Raw genomic sequence first — 27,180 nt, forward strand, 5'->3', positions numbered from 1 at the left:
TAAGCAACATTTGAGTCGAACATCTGTGCGATAAAGATTCGAGTCATACATAGTGTACGGGATCTGTTGCTTATCGAGTAATCAAGATTCCTTTTTTTTTTTTTTTATTTTTATTTTCTAATCAAAAATCTACGACGACCCGAATAATATCCACTACTGAAAGATCCTCGTATTTTCAGTCTAGACCCAGACTCGGGCTATCAACCTCCTGCTCCGACACTTTTCGCTCCTGATTTTACCCAGACCGAACCCAATTAATTACTCGACAAAACAATTAAGATATGAATATTAAATAACTGATCGAAAGTGCTCGCTGGCTCATCCCTCATTCGCGTTGATTAGATTCCCTTCTTTTTTCGCTAAAAAAAAATCGAGGACGAAGGAAGCTCCTCGATAATATCTGCAGGTGGGACCAAAATTTCGAAAACTTTTTCTATTTCCTTTTTCTTACAAAAAATTGGAATATCACGTGCATATACCGAAGTTGTTTCGATTTGATTTGATTGATTGATTTTTGGTTTTTTTTTTCAGAATGAAAATTTCCACGTCGTTATTTTCTCTGATAACTTTATTAGCTTCTTTTACACTCGCCAAGGATAACGACCCTTACACATGCGTGTGGTACGACCAATGTTGGACCGAGGGAGAGACCGTCTACAATTGTCCAGCTACGAACGGACCGCAAACTGTAAACGAAACCGCAGCCAGAGACATACTTTACAACAGATGTCCACAGTTTTTTAAGCACGAAAATGGTCAGTAATTTTTCCCATTATCCAATGTCATTGGGTGTATTCTCGTCGCCCAGTTTAATCAGATTTTCATTTCCAAAGGGACGTTTCCACTGGTTTGCTTGATTTAGTTACCCTTTTTTTTTTATGTTTTTTGTGGACCAGATGGAAGAATTTTTCTTTTTCAATTCCGCATGTATAGTGAGTGATATCTGCATTCAGATGATCCTGCCGTTTGCTGCACGGCTAATCAGATCGTGGACATGGACGCGAGCATGACGATGGCCGAGGGGATTCTTGGGAGGTGTAAAACTTGCACTAAAAACATTTTCAGGTCAATCTGCGATTACAGCTGCGCTCCCGATCAGTCGAGATTCATGGCGATCACGAAAACGGAAACCGTCGAAGTGGTCAACATTACTTACATCACCGGAGTACAGGTGTTTAAAATAATGATCGCTTAATCAGGGGAACAAAAAAGTCTCAAAGCTCGCTCGATTGAGGGAATTTTAATTACGATTTTTTTCACTTCTGATCAAAGTAAAAACTTGAAAACGAAAAAATCGTATTCCAGGTCTATTTGGATAAAGAATACGCGAACGGTACGTTCGAATCTTGCAGACACATTCTGCATCCCGCGACTGGAAATTTGGCTATGGATCTCGCCTGCGGAGCGAACGGGGCCAGCAGATGCACCTACAAATTGTGAGTGAAAAATTCTTGTTCCTCCTTTCCTTCTTACTCTCGATTTTTTCAAACATCGTTTTTTTTTTTCTTTTCTATTCAATGAAAATCTTACGCACATCACGCGTCCGGTCAGACACCTTTGAAAATCAATTATTGGATGTAATCAATTATACGGCTCAAGATATCTCTATTGATCGAAAGAAACACCTGCCGAAAATATGACTCACGTGTCATTATTACTAAGAATGTCTGACTCTGTTATCGCTAGAATTCTAACAGTTTTCGACCAGAGCCTGACGATGAAAAAAAAAAAGAGAGAAAAGGACGAAACACGGGATCCCATGCGATCAGAGATCAAAGTCGGATCACCGAGGCCAAGAATTTTCTCAAGTATCGTATTTTTCCGAACTCGAGGCGCCTCAGACGTTCGAGCAGACTGTCCACAGATTAAAACAATGCCTCGTAACGCATCAGATTACGAATAACGCACGTGTTCCAACGGAAACACCTGGCTAATCAGCTCGCCCCTCCTCCACCCCCCTTTTTACAAAGACCGGTTCATTCCGACCATCAAACGATGAATTATTGTTTGAGATTAGTCTGAAATGTAGATTTGGATTTTTTTAGCCAAATGTGATTGATTAGGAAATTTATTGTACGAAAACTTCTTTTCGATTTTTCAGGTGGTTCGAGTACATGGGGACCTCCGAAGGTAACCCGTTCGTGCCGTACGACGTTCAGTACGTTTTCGAAGCTGAGGAATCCATTTCGACGAACAGTTCGCTGAGTCCTGGATTCAAATCTTGCGATCAAGCATACGACGTGAGTGAACAACGTATCAGCGTCCGACTCAAAGATGTCCACGAATTTTGCCACTTTGTTCGATTGGTCAAATTTCTTTTTTTCGATTTTAGAACAATTCCTTGGCGTGCAGTTGCGTGGACTGCGAAGCCAGTTGTACCATAACGGAATTACACGTGGACGGTGCAACTTCCGAAGATTTTTCCATCAACCGATGGAGTATTCTGGTTGGAATCGTCGTCGTCCTCGTCAGCGCTGGTACCTCCGCGTCGATATTTTTCTGCCGGCGAAGAAGATCGGCGAAACGTGAGTTAAAAATAATCCGCGTCGCCCAACAAATTACCCTCAAAAAATTCCCCTCTCAATTTACAGTACAACGAACGAGTTCGGGTCGTTCCTGCTGGCTGAGCTTCGGCAACGGCATGGATAAAAGTTTCGAAGCGATCTTCAGGACGGTAGGAATCGGTGGGTATTTTTAATACGGATTCGGAAAAAAATCGCGCCCGACAATATTTCGAGATTTTCAAATTTTCCCAGCGTTCGCCAGGCAGCCCGTCCTCTGTCTCTGCCTCTGGTCCTACATAATAATTTTTCTGAGCTACGGCGTAACCAAATTGGAGGTAACGACCAATCCTATCGATATTTGGGCATCGCCCGACAGCCGAAGCAGAATCGAAATGGACTATTTGGTGGAGAGATTCCAGCCGTTCTACAGAACGGAACAGATATTCGTAAAAGCGGTTGGACTGGATAACGTAAGGCTGAAAAATTCTATCCGCGAATCCGGTTATCACCGCACATCCGGCCCTAACGATTTTTATTCCATTCTTTTTTTCTCAGGTAATTCACAACACTTCCGGCGGGGTCCTCGAGTTCGGTCCAGTTTTCAACCGTGAATTTTTGATGTCGGTTTTGGAACTTCACGAAAAAATCACACAGGTTGGTAGAGGTTTTCGAAAACCCAGAAAAAAAAAAAAACAGAAAAAAATGCTCGGTCGATGACGATTTTTCGAAACCACAGATCGGTCAGGACACCGGCGAAGGATTGGAGAAGATTTGCTACGCTCCCGTTCAAAACGAATTTACCGGTCCGGCGACCCTTTCGCTTTGCACGATCCAGAATATCTGGGGTTACTTTCATTACGATGTGGAGAAATTCAACGCTACCGGAACATCCGGAGGTTTCGAAACCAACTACCTCGACAAGTTTGCCCAATGTTTCCAGTAAGTTAAGAAAAAAAAAAAAATCGTGCGATTCGGTGTTTTTTCATTGGCGAATTTTTTGAAAAATTTTTCAGAAACGCCTACAACCCCGAATGTTTGGCGCCGTACAACGGTCCCATTTTGCCGGCTGTCGCGCTCGGTGGATTTCTGGTTGACGGTCAGGAGCGTTACGATTCGGACGACTACATAAAAGCTACGGGTTTGGCGCTCACCTTCATGGTCAATAATCACCAGAACGAAAAGGAGTTGGGCCCAGCTTTGGCCTGGGAGGCGAAGTGAGTTTTTCTTCTCCCCCTCCGAAAGTTCGGGCTTCCAAAAACGCTGCAACGCCGAGCTTCAATAATTGTTCGAATTTCGCGTTCGCAGATTCATGGAGTTTCTGAAAAACTGGGACGAGAACGAACGCCCCGATTACATGGAGATAGCTTATTTCACCGAGAGATCCATCGAGGACGAACTAGCCCGTGTGTCGGCGGCGGAAGTCCCCACGGTGGTCATCAGCTACTGCGTCATGTTCATCTACATAGCTCTCTCGTTGGGAAAATTCACGCTTAGCGCGAAGTGCTTGGTGAGCCGTGAGCCGGGCAATTTTTTATTCCCCGGACATCCGCTTCTTGGGGAGACGAAAAAATTCATCTCCTTCTTTTTCAGGTTCACAGCAAAATCATGCTGAGCATAGGCGGAATAATAATCGTTCTGGCGTCCGTCGTTAACTCTATAGGGATATTCGGCTACATCGGACTACCGACGACCTTGCTGACCATCGAGGTGAGTCTCGTTTTCGAATCTTATTATCCTCCAATTGTCCTCACCGACACTATATTCGTTTCAGGTAATACCGTTTTTGGTACTAGCCGTGGGAGTCGACAACATTTTCATAATGGTTCAAACGCATCAAAGAAATCCACGTCGCACTCACGAATCGATCGTAGATCACATAGGTCGTGTCGTGGGGTCCGTCGGGCCCTCGATGCTGTTGACGAGCGCGTCTGAATGCCTGTGTTTCGTGATCGGTAGGTCGCGACCAGCGAGACTGACGTGTTTTTCAATTTTTTCTTCAAAACTCCAATCGACTCGAGATATTTCTATTTTCACATTTTTCCAAAGGTATGCTGTCGACCATGCCGGCCGTCAGAACGTTCGCCATGCAAGCGTCGGCTGCGATAGCGTTGAACTTTTTGCTCCAGATTTCGGCGTTCGTGAGTCTCCTGGCTTTGGACGCTGGAAGGGTCAAGGTAATTCGTCGTTGACTTTACCGCAAACGCGTCGTCGGGAACCGAAAAAAATTCAAAAAATCCTCCCGACATTTCCAGAGCCACCGACTTGACGTCTGCTGCTGCTTGTCGCTGAATTCCGACAAGGAAGACGAACTGGGCAAAGGATTGATCTACACGGTGATCGAGAAGTTCTACTCACCGTTCCTGATGCTCAATTGGGTCAGGTATTCGGTGATCGCGCTTTTCACGGCGCTCCTAGTCGTCAGCGTCGTCGTTGCGCCCAACGTTGAAATCGGACTCGAGCAGAAACTCGCCATGCCCGAGGATTCTTACGTCACGAAATACTTCCAGGTATGGAGAGAAGAAAAAAATACATAAATAAACAAATAAAAATAGACGAAAGAGAAGGGTTCCGGTCTGACGAGGAAGTCACTTTTCGTTCAATTTTGACGTTCCATTTTTCATTCAATTTTGATGTTCCATTTTTTCCCCGCTCAGTACATGGATGACTTACTTTCCACGGGTCCCCCCGTGTACTTCGTGGTAAAAGAAGGCTTGAATTACACACGGGAGGAGGTTCAGAATCTTATATGCGGTGGTCCCGGCTGCAACAACAACTCGTTGAGCACTCAGCTCTATTCGGCGGCAAAGCAACCCTCGACGTGAGTGACGAAAATTATCGCAGATCGAAAATTCATCGGCGGTCGTCTGATCGTTGATTTCTTGCAGATCGTATATCCAGAGCTCGGCAAACTCTTGGTTGGACGATTACTTCGACTGGACAACCATCCGAGGATGCTGCAAGTACTTCTACAGCAACGATTCGTTCTGTCCTCATACTCTAGGTGAGTCTTATTTTAAATTTTAATATTCTAATTAATCTAAGACTGATTAAAACTGGTAAAATATTTTCAGGTTCTGATCTATGCGATTTTTGCAACGTTACGACGAACGAACCGGGAAACAGACCCGACGCCGAATCTATGAGGACTTATTTGAATTACTTTTTAACCGACAGCGCGGACGATTCCTGTGCCAAAGGAGGTTTGGCCAGTTACTCGGATGTGAGAATATTTTTTTTTTTTTCCCATCGAGACGAAAGATTCGTCGATTGAACGCAAAAAGAATCCGATCTCTAAAATTCGCAATTTTCTTTCTTTTTTTTTTTTTTTTGCATCAACAGGCTGTCAACTACTACTACGACGAATTCGGTAAGATGGACGTCGGCGACAGTTACTTCACGACCTATCACACTCCTTTGAAGAAATCTTCCGATTGGTTCGAGTCCCTGAGAGCTGCGAGAACGATCGCCAAAAATATCGCTGACATGATAAACGCTGCCAACGTTTCCGACAAGGAAATCGAAGTCTTTCCCTACAGGTTCGGTAACATTTCTTTTCTCTCTACGAATCGGCTGATTTCGCTATCTCTTTCTCGGACGACCGACAGCAAAATTCATCGATTTCCAGCATCTCCTACGTGTTCTACGAACAGTACTTGGAAATATGGTCGGAGACCGGAAAGTCCTTGGGTTTGTCGATAGCCGTGGTGTTCGCCGTGACCTTTTTCCTTACCGGCCTGTCGATTTTTTCCGCCTGCATAGTCGGCGTGAATGTCGTAATGATTGTGATCAACATGGGAGGACTTATGTACTGGTGGAACGTGTCGCTGAACGCCGTGTCTCTGGTGAACCTGGTCGTGGTGAGAATCGTTTTCGTGAAACGAAAGAAAGTTAAAAAAAAAAAAAAATGGAAGGAACTGATCAATTTTTTCGTTTTTTTGTTTCAGACGGTGGGAATATCTGTCGAATTTTGTAGCCACATGGTACAGTATTACCTGAAATCCAAGGCCGAAACGAGGGTCGAAAGGGCGTCCCTTACTCTCACCGAGATGGGAAGCTCGGTGAGCTTGAAAATTTTTAAATTCGAAAACTAAAAATACGAAATTTTGTCAATGATGATTTTTTGTTTTTTTTTTGTCAGGTATTCTCAGGCATTACTCTCACCAAATTCGTTGGTGTGGTGGTGCTAGCTTTTGCGAAATCTCAGATATTCCAGATATTCTTCTTCCGAATGTATCTGGGCATCGTACTGATCGGCGCCGCTCACGGTCTCATATTTTTACCCGTCCTCCTCAGTTTCATTGGTAAATCATATTTTTCCATACCGTGGTATCGATCGCAGGAGTCTCCGGATTTTTTCAAAAACAAAATTGCCTTTTTTTCCTACTTTCAGGTCCAGAAAGCGTGAGCTGAGCGGAGTGTCCCTGTAATCGAGGGAGCTCGAAACATAGAAATTTATATTCGATTAGTTTACCTTATTTAAAAAAAACGAATTGTAAATAAAAAGGAAAGAGAAAATAAACGGAAAAAGAAAGGTGTATAACAAAATTAAATACTTTATTTCAAAACATTCCCTTCGAAATTCGACCGGGCGGCGAATATTTTAGTGGTAAAAAAAAAAGAAAAAAAAAAAACAAACAAACACAAAAAATTTGAGCGACGAATAATCTCACTTTTTCGTTACACATCTTTAACCCCTCAACGGACGTGCTGAAAGTCTTCAACGATTATCGCGACTCGTGCGAGTCCGAGGAACAACGGGAGGAACATTGGTTCGTTTCAGACGAGTGAAAATTATAAAAAAAAGAGAATAAAAAAATTAGAACGGTACTTCACGTCCAACACTGGTAACGATATGATAATTTGTTCGAATTTCGCATAATTCGTTTCGATTTTCCGACGTCCCCCGTCACTTCGTGAAGGTATCGACTTCCAACCCAGCGTTATCGTACGAGTTTCCTTTCTTCGTTTTCGGATTAACAGCCCAAGGCTGCAATTCACCCGAAGCGAACACCCCGTAGATAATCGCACCCCCCAGATAAATCGATGCGGCTATTATGAAGACGACTCTCCACTCGGCGGCGGTCTGAAAATTTCGAACGTTGAATCAACTGTGGACACGTTCAAAGATTTTTCTTATCGTCAGTCTGAGCTTGATTCTGATCACCTTATTTTGTACAATGTATCCGGTCAGTATCGGACTAACGATTCCCGGCACGGTGGCGATCGTGTTTCCAAAGCCCATGAGGATACTCGCGTGTCTCGGCGCTATGTCCAAGTGATTGACGCTGTGCGAAAAATGGCGGAAAAAAAATCAGTTAACGATGAGCAAAAAAAAAAAAAAATTGAGGCGTTCGTTTTCGACGCGACTGCGAATCGAGGTTGGGGAAAAAAAAATGGATTCTCGATTACCTGAAGCCGACCCAAGAGAAACCTCCGAGTCCAATCGCGACTGTTATGCAAGCGATCACGGCGAATGGGGTCATGATGAACGCTGCGCACATCATGAAAATCGTCTGACTGATGAATCCCCCGCAGTTGAACACCTTTCGTACCTATATGAAATTTGGAAGGAAAAACGACTTGACCGGCGTATAAAAAAATCGAAATTCGTTCACGTCGTTATTTCGATCGACTATTTCTCTCACCTGCGTGGTGGTCAATATTTTTCTCTCCCTTAAATAATCGGCAAAATAACCGCCACCGGAAATCATGATTGCCATCGCCAGGTAGGGAAGAGCGGACATGAATCCGGCCTTTTCTAATTTAAAATTCTGGGTGTCTGAAAGCGGAAAAGAAAAAGAAAAAATCGTGAGTAAGAAAATTCTTCGCACTTTGATCTGAAAAAAACAACTCACCCGACAAGAAGGTCGGTAGCTGAGTGAGCATCGTGTAGAATCCCCAATTTTCGCTAAAATGGGCGGCAACGATTGCCCATACGGGCATCGAGGTAACGATTTCTTTCCAGGGATGAACGATTTCCTGTAAGGAAGAAAATTGAAAAATTAAACCAGGTTCGATCGTTGAATTCATTCAGATCATGAAGGACCACGTGTACTGACCTCGTCGTTCGTTTCCTCTAGAGAGCTTTTTATGTACCTGAGTTCGGCCTCTGAAATGTGAGGATCGTCTTCGGGCTTATCGGTAACGACGTACGACCAAATCGCGTACCACAATAGACCGATCGCTCCGAATGTGTAGAAGATCGACGCCCAACCCAGCCGATCGGCCATTATTCCGCAAATCGGCATGGCAACGACGGTCCCGAAAAAGCTCCCCGAAAACGCCAACGTGGCCAATTTCGAACGCTCCAGAGGCGGCGCCCAGTTTGCCCAAATCGCATGCACGCAAGGATACGTGACGCCCTTGAAACCGAGGGTCATCGGACGAGCTTTAGATTTTCTCGTTCTTTGTTTCGAAAGTCTTAGATTCACTCACCTCGAAAATTCCTTCGATTACTCGAAGCGCTATCAAGATGTAGACATTTATTCGCACCAGGGGTGGAGTGATGAGGGTGAAAAGAGCGGTGGTCGCTATACCCAATCCAAAGACTCTTTTACCTCCTATTTTAGCTGCCAACCATCCGCCGAATAATTGCGTCGTTATGTAGCCGTAAAAAAATGAGCTCAGAATCCAACCTTGCAATTTCGAATCCCAGTCGAATTCTCGCTCCTGAATTTTTGGGACGAAAAAATCAAAATCAATAAACTTCGATTTCTCGTCTACTCGAATGGAGGGAAAATAAATGTGCGGATAGGAAATTCTTTTTTTTCAAACGCAAACGGAAAAAAATTATGTAGTTCTGCGGCAAGAGAAAATGAAAAAATAAAAGTTTGAAAAAAACCAGGTTGATTAGGATGTTTTGTTCGTCGCTACTTGCCGCTATTTTTATTGCACATAATTATATTTCGTAACGTATCGTTGAAATTAACTCACAAGAGCGATATAATTATTTCTTTTATACTGCCAGATGATAAGCGATGTATACCATAATAAAATATGTTATATAGATAGCTAGATAAGCAGATTTGACTCTGTTAGAAATTTTTCCAACCTTATGAGCGCAGCGATAGAACTATATGGTATAATGGATGTGGTACATCGTCCTTGAAAACGAATTCAAAATTCAGCCAAATCAACAGGTGGAACGGTATTCGAAAAAAGCCTCAATCGATAGCGTGAAAATAAATTGAAAAAAAAAAAAAACAGAACATACGTTGCTGTGATACAAAAACCAGTTGGCAGACTGAAAAAATTTCGAGTGAAGCTAAGAACAAAAAAAGAAGGAGGATTTCGAATGTTTCGCAAACGTGATACTTACGTAGTAAAGGTTTCCCTCGGAATCTGTCTTCGTATAATTCGTTGTCATGGCGACGATAGCGACGCTCAAATTTACTCGAAGAATATAGCTGGTGAAAAATCCAAAAAACGCCAATATTCCTACGATGTAACGTCGTTTTTTCCAAAATTTCCAACCGGACGGATCGGATTCCTCATATTTTACGCTGCTCGATACAAAAATGAATAAAATTTCATCACGTCGTATTCGAACGTTTCGTGTATTCTAATTTTCAATAATTCAAGAAAATAAAAGAAAAAAACGCACGAAAATTACTCACGTTCCATACTCTGTGTCCCTCGTCTCCGCTTGACTTCGTTTCCTAGTCATAATGACTTTCTGTCGAATGAAAAGAGTCGGAATGAAAAACTATACGAATAACCAATTAAAAAAAGAAGACGAACCATCCGTAACGATCTCATCCCATGATTACAATTAATAGTTACAACACGATGATTACATTGATCTTAATCCAGTGTTCGGTTAATTAGATCGACATGCGATGATTAGTAAACGGGAAGAGAGGAAAAAAAAAAACCATCTCGTGAATAATACCGCACTACACTTAACGATGTTCACGCAATCTTGAAACCGCAAAAATAAACAACGCGAAAAAACAAACAGCTGTCATTATATTATCTGAATAAAACGTGAACTGAGTTGTAAATTGTTACTACAATTAAGATTGTTCGCTCGGTAGTGTGTACCGTTTTTTTTTTTTTTTCATTTTTTTTCATTGTACTCGTCGCAGAACCGTTGAAATTAGCAAATATTTCACCGCACAGAATCGACGGGAGAAAAAACAAGGAAAATTGATAACGAGAAAAAAATTCCACCATCTCGCGATACCGTTGTAATATTTTCGGTAAGAATTATATGAAAAAAAAAAACGAAAAACTAGACAAAATATTTCACCGACACCTTGAATATGGAGAACATAATTTTACAATCCAAATTAATTTGACACCATTTCGAATAATAATATTGATCCAGCTGCTCGCCGAGAGCGAGCTTCGGATTAAGCCGAGCTACACTTGCGAGTTACCTGTTGCACATGGTCGCCGAGAAAATTGATACGAAAGAGAGAGAGGGAGAGAGAGAGAGGGAAGAAAGAACGAAGGATATTAAATAAAGAAAATAAATGAGAAGGTGCGAATATGGAGGGGGAAGTAAAAGAAGCAGGGGAATCGCTCGTATACCACTACTACATCCGTGTGTGACATTCTCCGTGAGAAAATTGCAGGTTTATTGTATGCAGTGTTAAAATTGTCAAACATATGCGCCGAGGAAAGAGCAAAAAAATGAAAAAGAAGGAAAGTATATGTGTACGATAACTGATAAGCCGAAGTTCGAATAGTTACGTATTATTATTTGTATTATAACGTTGAAACTCACGAGCGAAAAAAAAAAATTATGGTTTTTTTTTATCAAACCGTTTTATACGAGCAGCAACAGATGAGTAACTAACAGTTCTATCTTTCGACTCTCCGACTGTACGGAGAGAGAATATCGACATGCGAGCAACTTGCGCACGAGGACAACAGACAGGTGGCAGCGACGCGGTTCACCAACCAATCGTCGACGTTCAGGATTGAGAAATTCATACTTTCACCTTTTTGCGACGGAAAAAGAGGGGGGATTTTATGTTATAAAGCAACGCGCGATTAACCACATTACTATTGTGGAATTCGCTCTGATTGATTGTCATCGGTACTACAGGGTGTGTGTTAATTAATAATCAACGCTCAAAGGTCAACCGTACACATTGTAATTCGCCCTTGAAATTTTTAGATCCAATTTCAAATCGTTTCTCATTTCCATTAGTTTCTCATTCGATTTCGTGATCATGATTTTTTTCGCGTCTTACGCCCTTCCGTTTCGGGGCCCGCCGATCTACAAATTTTTTGCCGTCACTCGTGTGAAACTGATCGAAATTATTGCGGTCGATAACCGGTTCCTGAAACGGATTCAATTGAGAATAAAAAAAAATAAATAAATAAAAAAATAAGAAACAACATTCAATCAGAATGAGAGATACGAGAACTAAATACCGTTCCTACGTATTCATTTTGTCCAACATGTTGAACAGTCGTTCAGAAATATTAATAATAAATTCGCACAGTCGAAAATTACTTGGAAACTAGATCGGGAATGGGGATAAAAAATTACGTAAAAGCGAACAATGCAATTTGACTGAACATTGTGCATGACAACGTATGATTCATTTGACGATTGTGTTGCGTCGCAATCGCAAAATTAACCGTTTTACGCTCCACCGTATGCCGAAGCGCAGTTGCACTTATGTGTTACGTTCGAGAAGGCAACGCGGTGCACGTTCTATGCAAGAAAAAAAAAAAAAAAAAAATACGAGAATCATAAACTTAACGAAAAAATTTTTCAAATTCCAACGAATTTATCTGGAAAAAAAAAAAAAAAAAAACTAATAATGATTACGGATTACTGACAGCAAAAAATGAAATAAAATTTCATAACAGGACGTTGGACTATAACGGTGTCACGTAGGAGATGTAATTTATGCTCGTGTACCACATAAATACTTAAATGTACTGCACTCTTGAGTTAGTTTCTAACAAGGTGTAAATATGTAGACTACACTCGGTGCGAATGGAAACGGTAGTTTCAGAATCTTGGTAAAAGAGAGCACGTTCTAGAAGATTTAAAAATGAGATAATCACTCTCTCAGAATTTGATTCGTACGAGTGATGTACGAACTTACCGGAAATCAATTGGCTCGATGAGAATAGCGGATGAGAATTCTATTTTCACGAAACTACTCGTTGGACGGATGGAACTCGACTGTTGGCCAGTACCTGATTTATTAGATTCAATGATCCAGAGTCAGAATTCCCCCAATCTTTTGTGTATATAAATTGTTGTTAGAGCGGAGAGCCGTGTGCGAAGGTTTATACGTTCACGTTCGTTTTTTCTGATACGATTTTACAAGTCACCGGAATTCGGTTGAGCTGGAATCAGACGAATACGAGACCGACGGAAGGCCAATTCATTGTTTCGTTATGTCACGTGTATAACCACGTATGTTTGTCGAATGGGGAATTCCGATGCGAACTGGAAGGCCAAACTCGACGATAGCGACGATAAAAGGAAATTGAAATAGAAAAAGATGCACCTCTTCATTTAACTCGACGAATGTTATCAGATCATTTTTTGGGTCTTCTTCGAATTTTCATTGAGGTAAAAAACCTACCCATACCAGCTTCGGGATCGTGTCGAATAATTGGCGAAAGATAAGAAAGAATTGCTCGAGTAGGTATCTAAATCTTAAGAATTAGCGGAATCTGATTACGAAAATACAACTCCTGATATAAATCAATTAACGAGGTGGTATAACGTAGAGAACAAACAAATTGGTACAATAAATAAAAAGATGCCTGACTCGCTGTAGTTTCGGTACTATTCCATTGGAAAATTTTGATAAAATTATCTTCTTCGTTTTTTCTGTTTATCTACCAAACGACACATGTTCAGAATATGTGTAGGAATTATTCGGTAAACTTTACCTGATAGGTATCGTTTAATTTGAAACTATATGGGAGTCTGTACGGTAGTATAGGAGGAAGGTTGATTAATGATTAACGAGATGAATTATTCAGCATGATTGAAATACGCTCATGCAGTTTCAGTATAATTGATCAATTGAGAGAGCAAATCTGCAAGTGCAATTTCCTCATGCTAGACATTTATACAAATTAGACTGAGCTGCATTTAGAAAGCTATAGAAAATTAGGAATTGAGGGGACAATTAAATGCCGAAGAAGATATCTCTTTTCGAATATCATGAAATGAAGAATTCTAAGACTGCAGAATTTCAAGTTATTTATAATATGCAATTCGGATCCTTCGAACATTTGGAAATGAATTAGAATAGTTTAACGAAGCAGTTCAAAATCTTAATTCTCTTCTTCGCGACTCTGTCTGCCTTAAATTTTCCTCTCGAAGTCAGCTTATGAGCTAAAGCTCATGTGTGATGGCAGCACAGTTCGGGAGAGATTAAGCTGACGATGTAAAAAATCATGTGGCTCCATCTGTTAGGGGTGCTGAGCTTGCAGTTCTTCAGTCATTAAAGGGCCGTGGGAATTGATAAAAATGAATGACATCGATTCAGCCAATGGCACCCGCATTCCTGTACTACGACAGATACTCCAGCCAATCGTAAGTCTGATAGTAAACATGCGTACAACTGTCACGTGACTAGAAAGGAATTTGATTGATATTTTACGACTGGGGTAGGTTGTTTACTTATAGAGCTGTCAAACAGCAGACCACTGTGTGGACCTTTAAATTCTTAAATCACGGAGACTTGCGGAGAATTGAAATGAAACGTTTAAAATACGGTTGAAAACTGAAAATATTATTGCCTTGTATTAAATGGAACTGGTATTTCAAGGTATGACATAACTAATAGCTCTAAAAATTCATACTTTCATATTATACCTGAGGGTTAGTTTTTATTTTTACTCTCCTCTTGGTGATCTTTGTTACTTTCTTACTCTTCAACTTAAAGTTCAACCTGGTTTCGGTTCTAAAGTCCATGATTCAAGTCACCGGGCATTATCCCCATCAAAATACTGCTATGACAGTTACCATCTATAACCTTCACAATTGTGAAAGGGTTGTAGATTGGCAACAATCAAGCCGCTGAAGATGAGTTATGATTCTAACTCATGTTTATCATACTTTGTGTGAGTTGATCTGACCTTGCATTCTGAATATTCATTGTCATTACTGGCGGTACTGCAATCAAAAATGATTTAACAGCCCACCGGAAGTACTGGAGATGATTGGGCCTCGGGGAGTGTAACAAGCTCGGAGCAAGACGCAGTTCAAGGGACCGATGTTCATGGTTCAAGAGATTGATAGCGTATCGAAGGCCACTAAATGACAAAGTAAGTTTCGCACACAATGCAATTTTCCTATCAATACTGCTTCTGCCTCTCGGAGCAATACAAACTTATTCATTTTGCTGTGTCCATGGATTATTGCAGGAAACAAACCAGAGAGGACTGGCGATCAACCGGCATACTCCAATCATTCTGTTGTCCCACCGAGGAGTGGAATCGTGTGGCTCTGCTCTCAAGAGACACGGAATTTTCTGTGCCCCGAAGAAGTGTGAGGCTTGCGTCCTAGTATCAAGCTCCTTTGGTGTTGTAGAAAATCTTGTATACTGATTAAATATTATTCAAACGATTTCAAAGTGTGTGCTATGGATTTCTCATCATGTATGTGCAAAGTGACTATGGTACTCATTTTTCGAACCAGTTTGACACATCTCTGTATTGGCAATATGAATATCGATGATTTTTGTAAAACTGACAGAACGCTATAAATAAAATGAGGAAAAAAATTATCGCCCCAATATTTTATTACGCTTTCCATTTGTTGTTCCGCTTCAAGCATATGATTGATACACATAATTAGATACGGTTTTCCAATTTGATTTTGAATAGCAATTGCATGTCGCAATTAGATCGACGTACAGCTTGTTTGATATCAGAAACTGTGATATTGGGTAATAACTATAAACGTCATCCCCTGTCATTCACGTAACCCGATAAATGATCAGAATCAATTCATGTTTATGTCATGTTTCTTACACACGCAGATAACGTGAACCGACGAACTGCTGTTTATAAAAATACGCGTGAGAGTTTTTAAAAAAATAATCAGCCGCTTTTCAACGAGCTCTTTAAAATCGCAACTCTATCTACGACCTATCGCGGGCATTTCCCTGTCGCAATTGAGTTAGTAAATTAAAATAATTGACGATTTTCTCGTTTCCGACTCTACTAGCATTGAAGTTTCACAATTTCGGATTTTATTCGGATCACAGCCTTTCCCAGTTCAGTTATAAATTCTGGTCATTTGGCGATCGAAATTCGTGTTTCTATTATTTTCAGACGAATTAAAATAAAACCACGTCGGTAGACGTGCGGGGCTATCAATTATGTACATTGAAATTCGTAAATCGTATGAATCTAGTTTTCCACCAAACAATCCAATCAAAAACGAACTGAATACAAACGTGTCGAGCGTTTGGAATTCTTTTATAGATTTACACTTATACACGAACGTGATGAGTTTATTGTATTTATCTGTCGCAGAAGTCGAAAGGTCTTTTGATAACTAATGGGCACCCCACAGAGCCAGGGCCCCCCTAGACAGTTCGTTCGCGTTGTGGTAATTATCCATTCGTAGACATATACACACAACTATATTTACAAGATAAAATACAATGACGTATGTCGTAACGATTATTATCCGTACTGATTCGTTATCATTGTTTCAGAGTTTAGACGCCGTTGTCACCAGCGTCCACCCGATATTCCAGAGTTTTCGTGCACACATTGATTTATTCTCTCAAACACTAAGGTTTCGATCACACTTACGTTGAACGAAGACGAATAATAGAGAAAAGCGAACAAACATCAAATCAAATAAGAGTCACAAACGGCAACGATTTTTTTTGTTTATTCAACCCTGCGTATAGATCGAACGAAAACAAATCTTATCATCTGTGAACACATAACTTGCGTATGATACCTTAATCAGGATGTGCAACATACATGTCGAAATCATTTACGCAATAATTAGAAAATTTCAATCACATTTTTTTTTCATCACGCGACTATTCATTTTTATTTATAATGAGAATAAAAATTCTGGTACCCGAATTATAGAAGGTAACACGGTGCATGATTCGAGCGATGGTTTTAATTTATTTTTTTCCCCCTTATCAGAAATCGATTGTAATTCTGATAATAAACACAGGATAAATCACATATCCTCGATAAGATACAGAAAAAAAAATTACGACATTGCGATGACCTTAAATCTTTCCTTTTTTGAATGTTTGATCGGATGAATTTTTTTTCGAAACGTTTTTTTTTCTATTTTTTCCAAGATTTCCAATAGTTTTTGATCAATGAGTTCGATGGTCTCTACGTTATAGGTATCTGTAAATGAAAAAATAGTGCAAATCGTCATCGAGAACGTATTTGTTATCGATGTGTCGAGATTGAATAGCGACTCGAAAGTAGAGTGGAATCACAAATCACATCCTGACTTGAAATAAGTCTCGGAATCAAAGCATCGTTTTCGTATTTCGAAAAAAAGCAACGCTGACCGGACTTTGACTGCAGGTATAAGTGTTTCAGCGGTTTTCCGCATAACTCTCGGTCCAATTTATTCCCGCTAGATAAAAAAGAAAAAGAAATCTCCATATTACAGCCCGAGGCCGATTATCTGCACGAGCCTGCGGTGCGAAAAGTAACATTGACGAGAATGTAATTCCGAGTGGTATGCAACGATTTTCTTGTTCGTAAGGTTGCAAATTTACTCGTAAGCGGTTCTCAGACGTTCCAAAAAACGAGATTCTTTCCTTCGTAACAACGACGTCGATTCACACTGAACTTGTTCTTCGAAACTACGCTCGATTTCTTTCTATCATTTGTCAGATCTGCCGAAATTTCCGGAAAATTCCGCGGTCCGGGATCGCGGGTGGGATCCGAATTTTCAATTAAAAATCGACAAACTATCTCAATTATTTTGAGAAAAATTGAAATTTACGTTTCACCAGAAATTTCGCTCCGCATTCGAAAGAAAAAAGAAAAAGAAGATATTTTAGTGCAATGAAAAAAAAACTGGAAAAAAGAAATAAAAATTTGACGTAGTACAGCGTAGCTGTGTTCGACATATATAAATCGTGAAGTTGATCGCCTCTTGACTCCGCTGTACAAATGAAGTACGCGAGTTAATAAATACTTGTATCTCGTCGAAGATAAAATGATGTAGGTGCGTTAGGGAACAAGTACATTTCTGCGTACGTACGTACGTTACGTACGCTCTCGTGTACGTAACGTACATGTGACTGTTTTATACGAGAGAAGTTCGTACGAGGCAATTGGAGCATTTACTTCTGAACGAACGGGTTATCATTACGTGGCCTCTGTTCCCCGCTTAATCTCAAATCCTATTGGTTCGCGAACAAACCCCATCCATTGGTGGAGGCTCGAGTGTGTTATTAGAAAATACAAAGCGTTAAAGTGGAAGAAAAAAAAAAAAATAAAAAAAAAAAAAAAGGCGAAGTAAAAAACCATACACGGTTCAACTCCGCGTATAAATCCAGGGGATCCGAGGGACGTCGGCATTCGACTCGTTAAGTTTCAAAGCGAAAGATCTATCGAAACCCATTCGATTCAACGATCAAATAAACGCGACTCCTACAATTTCATTTTATCTCAATCAATTCGAACGATAATTTTGTTTATCCGACAGTTTCGTTATTTCGAACACGCGGCTCAGCAACTTTTCCACATTCATTCGCATTCGGATGACAAATAACTTATTTATACATTAAAATAACGATAACAGTAATAATTCAACAAAGTACATATAAATAAATAAATAATAATGTCGGCGAAAACGGCTAACGGACACGCGGCGACGCCGTTAAAAGGAAAGGAAAATCGAGTGGTGGACGTCGCCTCAAACAGCACGTGAGTTTTTTTTTAACGACGAATAATTTATTCGTAACATGATTGTGAAAAAAAAAAATCAAAAACTCCGAGGAATAAAAAAATCATTTACGATAGTCGGAAGAGATGCTGCAATTTTGTTAGATTTTTTTTTTTTTCTTTTATCTTACGTATAATTTGATGGAATAAAACAGAAAAACCGAATTTTTGTTTTTCATATTTTGTCTCTCCACTTCATGATGAAAGCGAAAATGTGCAAAGCGCAATTTGTTCGGGGCAATAATTTGATTGGAGAATAAAATTGGACGGGAGTGTATACCGGAAACCGAACGAAACGAGTGAATAGTAATAAAAAACGAGAATGTAGAAAAAAAGAAATTAATTAAAATTTAATAAAATAAAGGATGACCACTCGGTCCGGTTGTTAGAAAGTCCTTGTCACATTTGATTATTCTCATTATAATTCAATAAACTCTGATGCAATACGAATGTCGCGAGTTTGCGTACGTATTATAGTGGACGTATATATTATTCCCAGCTGCAGATAAAAACTAATTTGTTTATACTGGAGATATAACGCGATCTCATATTTTCCGCCGCTGTGAATTGATTGATTATTAATTATTACACATTCATTCCATCCAAGTGCAAGTGGTGCTTTCATCGAAGAATACACGGCGTAACTTACAATTAATAGAAAGAAAACCCCGCAATCGACTATAAATAATGACCTCAGATACATAACGATTAAAAAATTCAAAAATTCGCAATTTTTCACATCGCAATTTACGTGTATCGGATATTACATCATTTTTGTTCAATACATGATTGGCAGCAATAAGTCAATTATCTTTATGATTTTCGATGATGCGTCATTTATTTATACAGCCGAACTTTGCGGTGGTCTGATAAGAAATTAGAAATAAAAAAAAAAAAAAAAAAAAAAAACAATTATGCAACTTAATCCGCAGCTGTGTTTATCTACGTTTACTCCCAGTCGAAGGTAGCGATATAAAATTTTTTAAATTTATCTCTTCGTTTTTAGGTAATGAAATTTTTTTTTTTTTCTCTTTTCTCTCTCTCCTCGTATCGTGCAATTGGACATTTAATTCATCACCTCTGACGATTCTCAACCGACACCAGTCAACGATTCCTTGAGACAGATATGGAATACATGTACATATTTGCCATTTCTCGTGTACTCGCGATACGTTAAAATTAATATTGACATTCGCAAAATTGTTGCAAGTGAACGTGCGTACGTAACGCAAGTAGTATATCGCGCTACATTATGTACAATGATCAGTCGCGCGTGAACGGATATCTGCGTTTCATAAATAAATTGATATGCAAATCATTCATGTATATCACATACGCAATTTGACGTTATTTTCGTTCCCTTTTTTTTTTTTTTTTCTCTCCTTGCGTTACGGGGGGTGAAAAAATGTGTACGGTACATACCCGGCGTTAATAATGGTATTACGTAACGTTAGAATATGATTTTCGTTCGTAACAACAAGTTCGTAACTTTCGGTCAATAAACAAAAGCTCGGAGGTTCAGCGTTGCAGTTTCTGCCGTACTTAAACACGAACCGTAGAGGGTAGGTAGGTAGGTAGGTAGGTACCTACCTACCAGTCGACCGGGAAATTTCTAGTACTGGTTGGTAGTTTGCCGTGTAACTAGACGGACCTGAAATAGCACACGTATGTGAAATGAATCTATATTTCGCTCAGCATCCCGTAAGTTGATGTTGAGAGGTAGCGAGCGGGCGGTAGCGCAAGCCGACCGCCAACCCAGTCAGCGTCCCCTGAAATATATGAAATTCTCTACGTCCTACCCGATGTAACTACCCACCTAATTTGCGATACTCTATATATTGTGTATAACTTCGTACCGTAGGCAAAGGTAGCGCGCAACACGACGTATACGTATACGTGTATAGGAAAATGTAATAATATCAAACACAGCGTGCACACCTCGTTTTAGTATCTACGTAATTAGCAAAGTTAATGGTTTATCAGAAAATTATGTCGAAGTTAGCCGCGTTAAAACTCATCTCCGCACGTGTATGCGTGAAAAAAAAATGAAAATGAAAATGAAAATGAAAAATGAAACGTTGATAGACGAAAAAGGAGGCGACGAAATCGAAAAAATGTTGTCCTTTCATTTCGTAAGTTTCGTGGCGTAGGACCCCCCGGTCCTTCGGCCCTTGACGTACCTCGTCTTATGTAATTCGAATTTCACGCACGACCCATCCGGCGGAATTTAATTTCGCTTATTAGGAAGAATTTTGCCGAAAAAGTGGTCGGGCAACGAGAAATAATAAATGTATATAAATAGATAAGTGAAATTTTACGGTAATTAGTGCGATTTTTTACCCTGTTTTTTTTTTTTCTTTTCATTTTTCAGATACACTTTCGAGGCCCTCGAAGAGTCGGCGAATTATCTCTTGGAGCGAATTTCAATCAAGCCACGAATCGCGGTGATCTGCGGTTCGGGGATGGGTAAGAAAATCTCCGTGAGATTTTTTTTTTTTTTGTTCTGTTGCAAATCCAATTTCTCAGTGCACGCCTAGTTACGTGGGTATGTAAATGGGTTGTACACGTAGGTGTGATATTTTATCTGTTTGTGTTCGTGTGTTTTCGTCACCGATATTGTTGTTAATTATGTTCAAGAAATAAGTGTGGGAAATTTTTGTCGTTTCATTCAATTGGGCTCACCTTGTCATCCCATCTCTCTTTTTTTTTGGGGGGGTTGTGGAGTAACGGGTCGTTGAAAAATTTCATCGAAAATTTGAAATCGGTTGATGGTCGGGTTTGCAGAAATATGCGTAGCTTGCGGTCGAATGTCTCCCGTTCTTTGATGAATTATAATTTTTTTCTTACGGCTTCGCCATATTCATTTTCCAGGGTCAATTGCTCTCATTGCCTTTTTCCAAGTGTCGCCGCCAAAGTGCTACGTCGTTCGGATCGCGTGTCCCTAATCTATGTAATTACTAATTTCAGTGTCTCATCACCGCGGATCGCATAAACATTAAATATACCAAACGATATCGCCCGTATTACTTTAAGACTAATTAATTATAGCCACGTCGCCTCCGCAGACGTAGCGCCTTTTCTTAATCGACCTGTTTCGAAACCTCGAAATAATTAAACTTTATCTTCAGACATCCAATGAATTTTCACAAACGTTTTATGATCGCTGATCTCCTCTCGTTCCTCAAGGATAGACGTAAAACTCACCCCCACAAAATCCCCCGATTTAATTTCTCCGAATCTCGAATTTCCTTCGACAAAAACTTCACAGCGCGGAAAATTGGAATTTTCACATTTCTCCCAACCACTTAAGCTAATCGAACTTCTTCCTATGGATCATCGTACGACGAAGTTGATCTCCGCGGAGGTCACGAAACGTAAACAGTTCCACGAGGTGTTTGGTGTTCGTATGCGTCATCGTGTCGCGCTAACCGTATCGTGTGCTTCGCTATAACGTGTCGTCGAAACGTACGTACTGGTCGTCTGCAGTGGTCGTGATCCGGTCGTCTCTTGAAATCGTTGGAACAATCTCGTGTCCGAACGTTGAATTTATTTTTCACAGCCGGCGAATCTGAGAACAGTGAATTGTGTCCAGGTTCCCTGGCCGACGCGCTGACCGACACGGTGTCCTTCGCCTACGAGTCGATACCACATTTTCCCGTATCAACCGTTCACGGGCACGTGGGGAAACTCGTCTTCGGATACCTCAAGGACGTTCCGGTCATGTGCATGCAGGGGAGGTTCCATTACTACGAGGGATATCCGCTCTGGAAGGTGAATAATCGGCGAAATGAATTTTTACTTACAATTAGATCCTTCAAAGAGAAAATCAGATCGCGGGGAAAAATTTGCCGTTTTGCTCTCCGAATTGGTATGAAAAACAAGAAAAACAAGAAAAATATTATTTTACCAACAGTGTTCGATGCCCGTACGTGTGATGAAGCTGATAGGGGTGGATTATCTGATAGCCACGAACGCCGCGGGTGGTTTAAACCCAGACTACAAGATTGGCGACATCATGATGGTTCGTGATCACGTGAACATGATGGGATTTGCCGGGAATAACCCGTTGCAGGGACCGAACGACGACAGGTGAGAAAAAAGGAGAGAAATAAATAGGAGAGAGAGGGGGGGAAGAAAGAAAGAAAGAAGAGAAAAAAGGAAAGAAATACAGAAATCGAGTGACTCGCTTTCAAAAGTCGAAACGTAACGTATCGCCCGAGATGTGCGAGGGGCGGGGGGGGGTGCGAGGACCTTTCCCTCCTGGGTTCCCGAGGGTATAGGGCGGCTGGAAAATTCGCCACTTTTCGAAAGTCCGCGTCTTCTCTACGTGCGGGGTGCGTGAAACGTGTAACGTTGCGCCTCGGAGTTTCGACGTCTGCACGAGTCGGGAGTTGATACCGGGGGTTGCGTAGGTGTGTTCCGGGGGGCAGGGGGGGAGGAAAAGGGCTGCTTTTTGACGCCCGCGCGGGCGCGATCGCCGGTAACGTGTGTAAATTGTAAACGTGTTCCGATAACAAACTAGCGTACACTCGGAAAAATCAACTTTCGATCATCGCGTCGGTGTACAGGGGTGGGTACGAATCGAGCGGATCGCTACGGCGTTTTTTCGAATCTGAATTTGAGGAATTTTTTTTTTTTTCATCAATTTCGAACATCCGAGTCGTTGGAAATAAAAAAAAACGTTCGCACCTCATTTTCCTGAAAAACGGAGTAATGGAAGGTGTGCTTCAAAAGCGCGTACATAACGCGACACTATTCCGAGAAAAATATAACGAGACTGGAAGTTTTCCTGTCACGTCGAAAAAAAATAGAAGAAGAAGAAGAAGGAGAAAAAAAACCGAGTAGACGAAGGTTCGAGATTGACGCTTGTTAAATTTAACGTCGATGGATTTGAGATTCGAAACTTTTTCGTCAATCAGTGGCGCGACGGTTTATCGTAAGCGTATTTTCTGGCGATGTAAAATCTGTCTGGATCAGAAATACCTGCAGGTAAATTTTCTTCGCGCTCCTTAATTCGATGTGAAAATTATTTTCTCTCCTTTTTTCTTCCGCACATTTCACCCGGAGTGTAACGAATGTATGGTAGATCCGCGAGTTTCGCGACGCTTCGAATATCGTAATTCGGGATAAGACAAGGTAACGGGTATTATAATAGGGTCAGTGAAGTGGAGAGAGAGAGTTTTTCGCGGAGCCGAGGGCCGCAGGCTTGTCCTAGGGGAAAAACGGGAATGAGAATTAATTTATTTTATTGGAATATCCCGTGAATCGAATTGATGAACTATTTGCTCGGTGCTATAAAGATCCTGATTGGCGTATTTACTCAGGAAAACTCCGTCGCTCTTCTGGAGCCTTAATACCAGCGCCGATTCAAGCGTCGTCGTCATGGCGGTGCCGGTACTTCTGCCGGCGCCTTTCTCTTTCTCTTTCTTCTGAATTTCTTTATTTTTCGTTTTTTTTTCTTTTTGTTCGCCCTCTCGCTCTCCCTTCCTTTCCTATTTTTCCCCGCACGAGTGTCGGACACACCCTTTCCGTCTTTAAAGTCCCCCTTTCTTATCTCCCTCTCTCACCCGACGTCCTTAGCAATTTCGTCCTCTTTCTTTTATCGCTACCTCGGATATTAATGGACCCATCCCGGTTCTTTGCTCCGTACCCCGCGCTTTCTCTCATTTTCTTTTCACCCGTTAGCTACACTCCGCGCCCGCGTAGGGGTTTCACCCCCCCTTCGGACGCGAATTATTTATAACCATGGTTTCTCTGGCAGATTTACTAAACTGTTGCTCTTCACCTCAGAGGAATGCGTGAGGATTTTCTAACGTCGGAACTTTCCCACGACAAAGTTGAGAGTAGAGAGTAGAAAAAAGGCACCGGTACCGATTTCGTTTATTAATTTTTTCGCGATCCCGAAACGTAGTCGGAGAAATAAAAAAAATTAGAGAACGTACCGAGATCTTTCTCTCATTTATTTTCTCCTCGGATTTTTTACTTTACTTTATTATTTAGTTGTTGTTTGTTTTTTTTTTTTTGTGTATATATTGTTTTGTATCATCCCTAGAGTTTTTCTTGGTTCTGATTGGGGTTCCCGTTTGTTTTGGGATTCATCGATGTAATCTGGTAGGAAAAAAGGTAGAATATTTGTTATATACGTCGGTAGCGTTGTTCGTTATTATATTTATATAACACCGTATATTCTCTGAAAAAATCATATCCGAGGATTTTCTTTACCATTCAGATGGGCACAATACTTATACCGTTTTCTCTAATCGACTCATTCTATCTTACGAAAGAAACGAACGACCCCGTTTTTATCCTCTTCTCTTCTTTTTTTTTTTTTCACCCCAGAAAGAGAGAGAAAAATGTCATTCGTTCGACCGACCTCCATTTAACAAACCCTCTTCGACGAAAGAGGAGAATGAAAAAAAAACTCCTCCGCACCGAATTCCACGTCGCCATTTTGAAATCGAGAAATCAACGACGAAAGAAAAAAAAATTCGGATTTTCGATCGGATCGGATAAATTCGGCGGCAGTTCGATTTTGTCGCGGGGGGGGGGGGGGGGGGGGGGGGTCGAGGAGAATGCCCTCTCAGCCTCGGGGGTGGCGGGGGGTAGGGGGGCGAGGGTGACGCGGATTAGTCGACGGTTGTACCATAAGTAAACAGAATTTATAGGAAAAGTGGGTCGCTAAGTGGGTTGTAAATCTTTGACCCATCTAAATCGTGGATGGCTTTAAGGTTCGGACCCCGATTTCCACCGATGGCGAAGGCCTACAACTTGGAGCTATTGGGAATGGGTAGAAAGGTCGCCGAACAGATGGGTATATCCGACATCGTCCACGAGGGAGTGTACACGTGCCTAGGTGGACCGAACTTCGAAACAGTTGCCGAGCTTAAGATGCTGAGGATGGTCGGTGTTGACGCAGTGGGCAAGTATTTACACCGCGCCCTCTCTGACCCGAGAAAAGCGAAAACTTGACCAAAGAAAAAAAATAGAAAAAAAATAGAAAAAAAAATCGTCCCTCTAACGAGTCTCGTTGATTTTTTCCCGCAGGTATGTCGACCGTCCACGAGGTGATAATGGCGAGACACTGTCACATGACAGTTTTCGCGTTCAGTTTGATCACGAATAAATCGCCGATCGATTACAACGACCTGCCCGACGCTAATCACGAGGAGGTCATAGACGTGGGAAAATCGCGACAACCTCTTCTCGAGGAATTCGTATCGCGGATAGTCACCAACCTCGCCAAGGAACACGGACTTGCATCGAAATGAACATTTTTTCTCATTCGATTCAATTTTGTTGATAACATTTTCTTTCTCGTCGTCTCAACGTTTCGTTTTCAACCGCACTCGATCCGGTCGTGGAAAAACGTGCGGACGATGTCCCGTGGAAAAAAAAGGAAATTACGCTGGACAACCGAAAAAAAAATTCCTTCAACTTTATCTTCTTCGAAATTTCATGAGTAACTCCGAATGAAATTTAGCGACAAAAAATTTTTTATATTGTAAAATTGACCAGTTTTTTTTTTTTTTTTTTTTTGATACCCCACGTAGCTATAAATTTCTCTAAATTAGATATTTATTTATAGGAATATGAAAAATTGACTTGGATAAAATTAATAGAAAATTTGTTCAACGGTCAATTGGTTTTTTTTTTTTTTTTTTTTTTTTTTTAATTTTCTACCCGCTGTCGTTCACCGTGTATAATTTTATAGAAAAATAAAAGAAAAGAAAAAAAAAGAAGAGAAATAATTCTTTCGCCAATCAAGTGATAATGCGTTTTCTTTTTTCCCTTCGTGTACTGTATATACGTGTGCGGGTAATGATCGTTTAAAAGATAAATTGATTGGGAGAGATGGGGAAGAAAAAAAAAAGATGGAAAAACCAAAAAAAAAATAAAAAATGAATCAAGGGGCTGGGTGATGGAAGTGAAAGAGGAACGTTGGTATTGGTCGAAGCTTGTAGACAGGATTCCAAGCGTGGGATAAAGTTTGAATCGAGCGAATTAGCAAGGAAAAGAAAAGCAAGCCTTGCACAGGTCCTCCTTGACTAACTCCTAATGAAATGGAGTGAGTGAGAATTTTCAAGCTCACAGCCGAACAACGCCCTCGTCCATAGGTACCTTTATTTTATTCTACTCTCCTTTTTTTTTTTTTTTTGCAATTCTTCTTTATTTTATTTCACTTTTACCTTATATACCTCAGTTTTCTCCTTATTTTCATTTAATTCATTTTTCCTTCCCTCTTCCTCCTTTCACTTCACTTTTCTTTTCTTTTCTTTTCCTTATTCCAATTCCCAAACAACGAGAATAAAGCACCGAGCGTTCCTTCGATGTTTTTAAATTCGAAGGTTCATCAAACTTTCTGTACGAACATTAAAAATAAGTAAGTTGAGAATAAAATGAAGAAAAAAAGAAAAAAAAAAAAAACAGAAAAGAAGTAGAAAGAATTCGCTCGTTACTGCAATTCGCCAACTTTGCTCAATTTTATGTAGTATGTTCGTACAAGTTCATCCGCGCCGATTTTTACGTACCGTACGTTGAACGGCAACGCACGAAGGAAACAACTGGGTATGTTCGAAGGTGCGAATTTTGTTCTTTTTGTCTTTTTTAAATAATTCTTCGGATGTCAATAAAATTTCTCACGAGGCGACGCGAGCGATTCACAAGACACTCGATGTAAATTTCGTCGTTGGATCGAATCGCGAATTGTTGAGGGGAAAAAATGAAATAGGAGAGAAAAATTGGTGGAAAAAAGAGAAAAAAAAAATGGAAATGTACGATCGAAATCGTT

The 27,180-nt window shown here is 40.6% G+C and overlaps 3 protein-coding genes and 1 long non-coding RNA gene across 14 annotated transcripts; 3 read left to right on the forward strand and 1 right to left on the reverse strand.

Annotated features, from left to right (window-relative positions):
- The first annotated feature begins 170 nt into the window (after positions 1–170).
- On the forward strand, positions 171–7,049 carry LOC105683592 (NPC intracellular cholesterol transporter 1 homolog 1b-like). Its single transcript, XM_048659068.1, has 24 exons — positions 171–406; positions 532–755; positions 954–1,171; positions 1,306–1,436; positions 2,102–2,240; positions 2,333–2,525; positions 2,592–2,684; positions 2,757–2,974; positions 3,060–3,158; positions 3,241–3,443; positions 3,518–3,718; positions 3,810–4,011; positions 4,095–4,211; positions 4,276–4,456; positions 4,551–4,678; positions 4,757–5,011; positions 5,159–5,322; positions 5,390–5,505; positions 5,576–5,724; positions 5,844–6,040; positions 6,130–6,361; positions 6,449–6,562; positions 6,643–6,805; positions 6,895–7,049. The coding sequence occupies exons 2-24, from the start codon at positions 533–535 to the stop codon at positions 6,912–6,914; spliced, it is 3,756 nt and encodes a 1,251-aa protein (XP_048515025.1). The 5' UTR covers positions 171–406; position 532; the 3' UTR covers positions 6,915–7,049.
- On the reverse strand, positions 7,040–12,658 carry LOC105693805 (sialin). Of its 4 annotated transcripts, none has more exons than XM_012413994.3 (10): positions 12,578–12,658; positions 10,121–10,179; positions 9,823–10,006; positions 8,940–9,173; positions 8,564–8,866; positions 8,360–8,483; positions 8,150–8,283; positions 7,914–8,056; positions 7,669–7,789; positions 7,040–7,587 (listed from the first exon to the last, which is right to left on the reverse strand). In XM_012413994.3, exons 2-10 carry the CDS (start codon positions 10,168–10,170, stop codon positions 7,411–7,413), a joined length of 1,470 nt encoding a protein of 489 aa, XP_012269417.2. In that variant the 5' UTR covers positions 10,171–10,179; positions 12,578–12,658; the 3' UTR covers positions 7,040–7,410. The 4 variants fall into 4 exon arrangements, with proteins under 4 accessions (XP_012269417.2, XP_020712099.2, XP_048515026.1 ...); XM_020856440.2 differs by lacking the exon at positions 12,578–12,658 and adding an exon at positions 11,236–11,407; XM_048659069.1 differs by lacking the exon at positions 12,578–12,658 and adding an exon at positions 10,762–10,794.
- Positions 11,537–15,066, forward strand: LOC125501920. 7 transcript variants are annotated; one of them, XR_007279658.1, is made up of 5 exons: positions 11,537–11,560; positions 13,912–14,031; positions 14,110–14,561; positions 14,638–14,765; positions 14,865–15,066. It is a non-coding gene; the product is annotated as an uncharacterized LOC125501920 (long non-coding RNA). The 7 variants fall into 7 exon arrangements; XR_007279657.1 differs by lacking the exon at positions 11,537–11,560 and adding an exon at positions 12,823–13,053; XR_007279656.1 differs by having other exon boundaries at positions 13,912–14,561.
- Positions 15,067–18,016: 2,950 nt separating this feature from the next.
- Positions 18,017–25,952, forward strand: LOC105693539 (purine nucleoside phosphorylase). Of its 2 annotated transcripts, none has more exons than XM_012413547.3 (6): positions 18,017–18,374; positions 20,764–20,858; positions 21,952–22,163; positions 22,306–22,481; positions 25,121–25,311; positions 25,437–25,952. In XM_012413547.3, the coding sequence occupies exons 1-6, from the start codon at positions 18,289–18,291 to the stop codon at positions 25,658–25,660; spliced, it is 984 nt and encodes a 327-aa protein (XP_012268970.1). In that variant the 5' UTR covers positions 18,017–18,288; the 3' UTR covers positions 25,661–25,952. The 2 variants fall into 2 exon arrangements, with proteins under 2 accessions (XP_012268970.1, XP_012268978.1); XM_012413555.3 differs by having other exon boundaries at positions 18,018–18,374; positions 21,985–22,163.
- Positions 25,953–27,180: the final 1,228 nt, after the last annotated feature.

This window comes from Athalia rosae, chromosome 7 (genome assembly GCF_917208135.1).
Source record: "Athalia rosae chromosome 7, iyAthRosa1.1, whole genome shotgun sequence".
Classification (NCBI taxonomy): Eukaryota; Metazoa; Arthropoda; class Insecta; order Hymenoptera; family Athaliidae; genus Athalia; species Athalia rosae.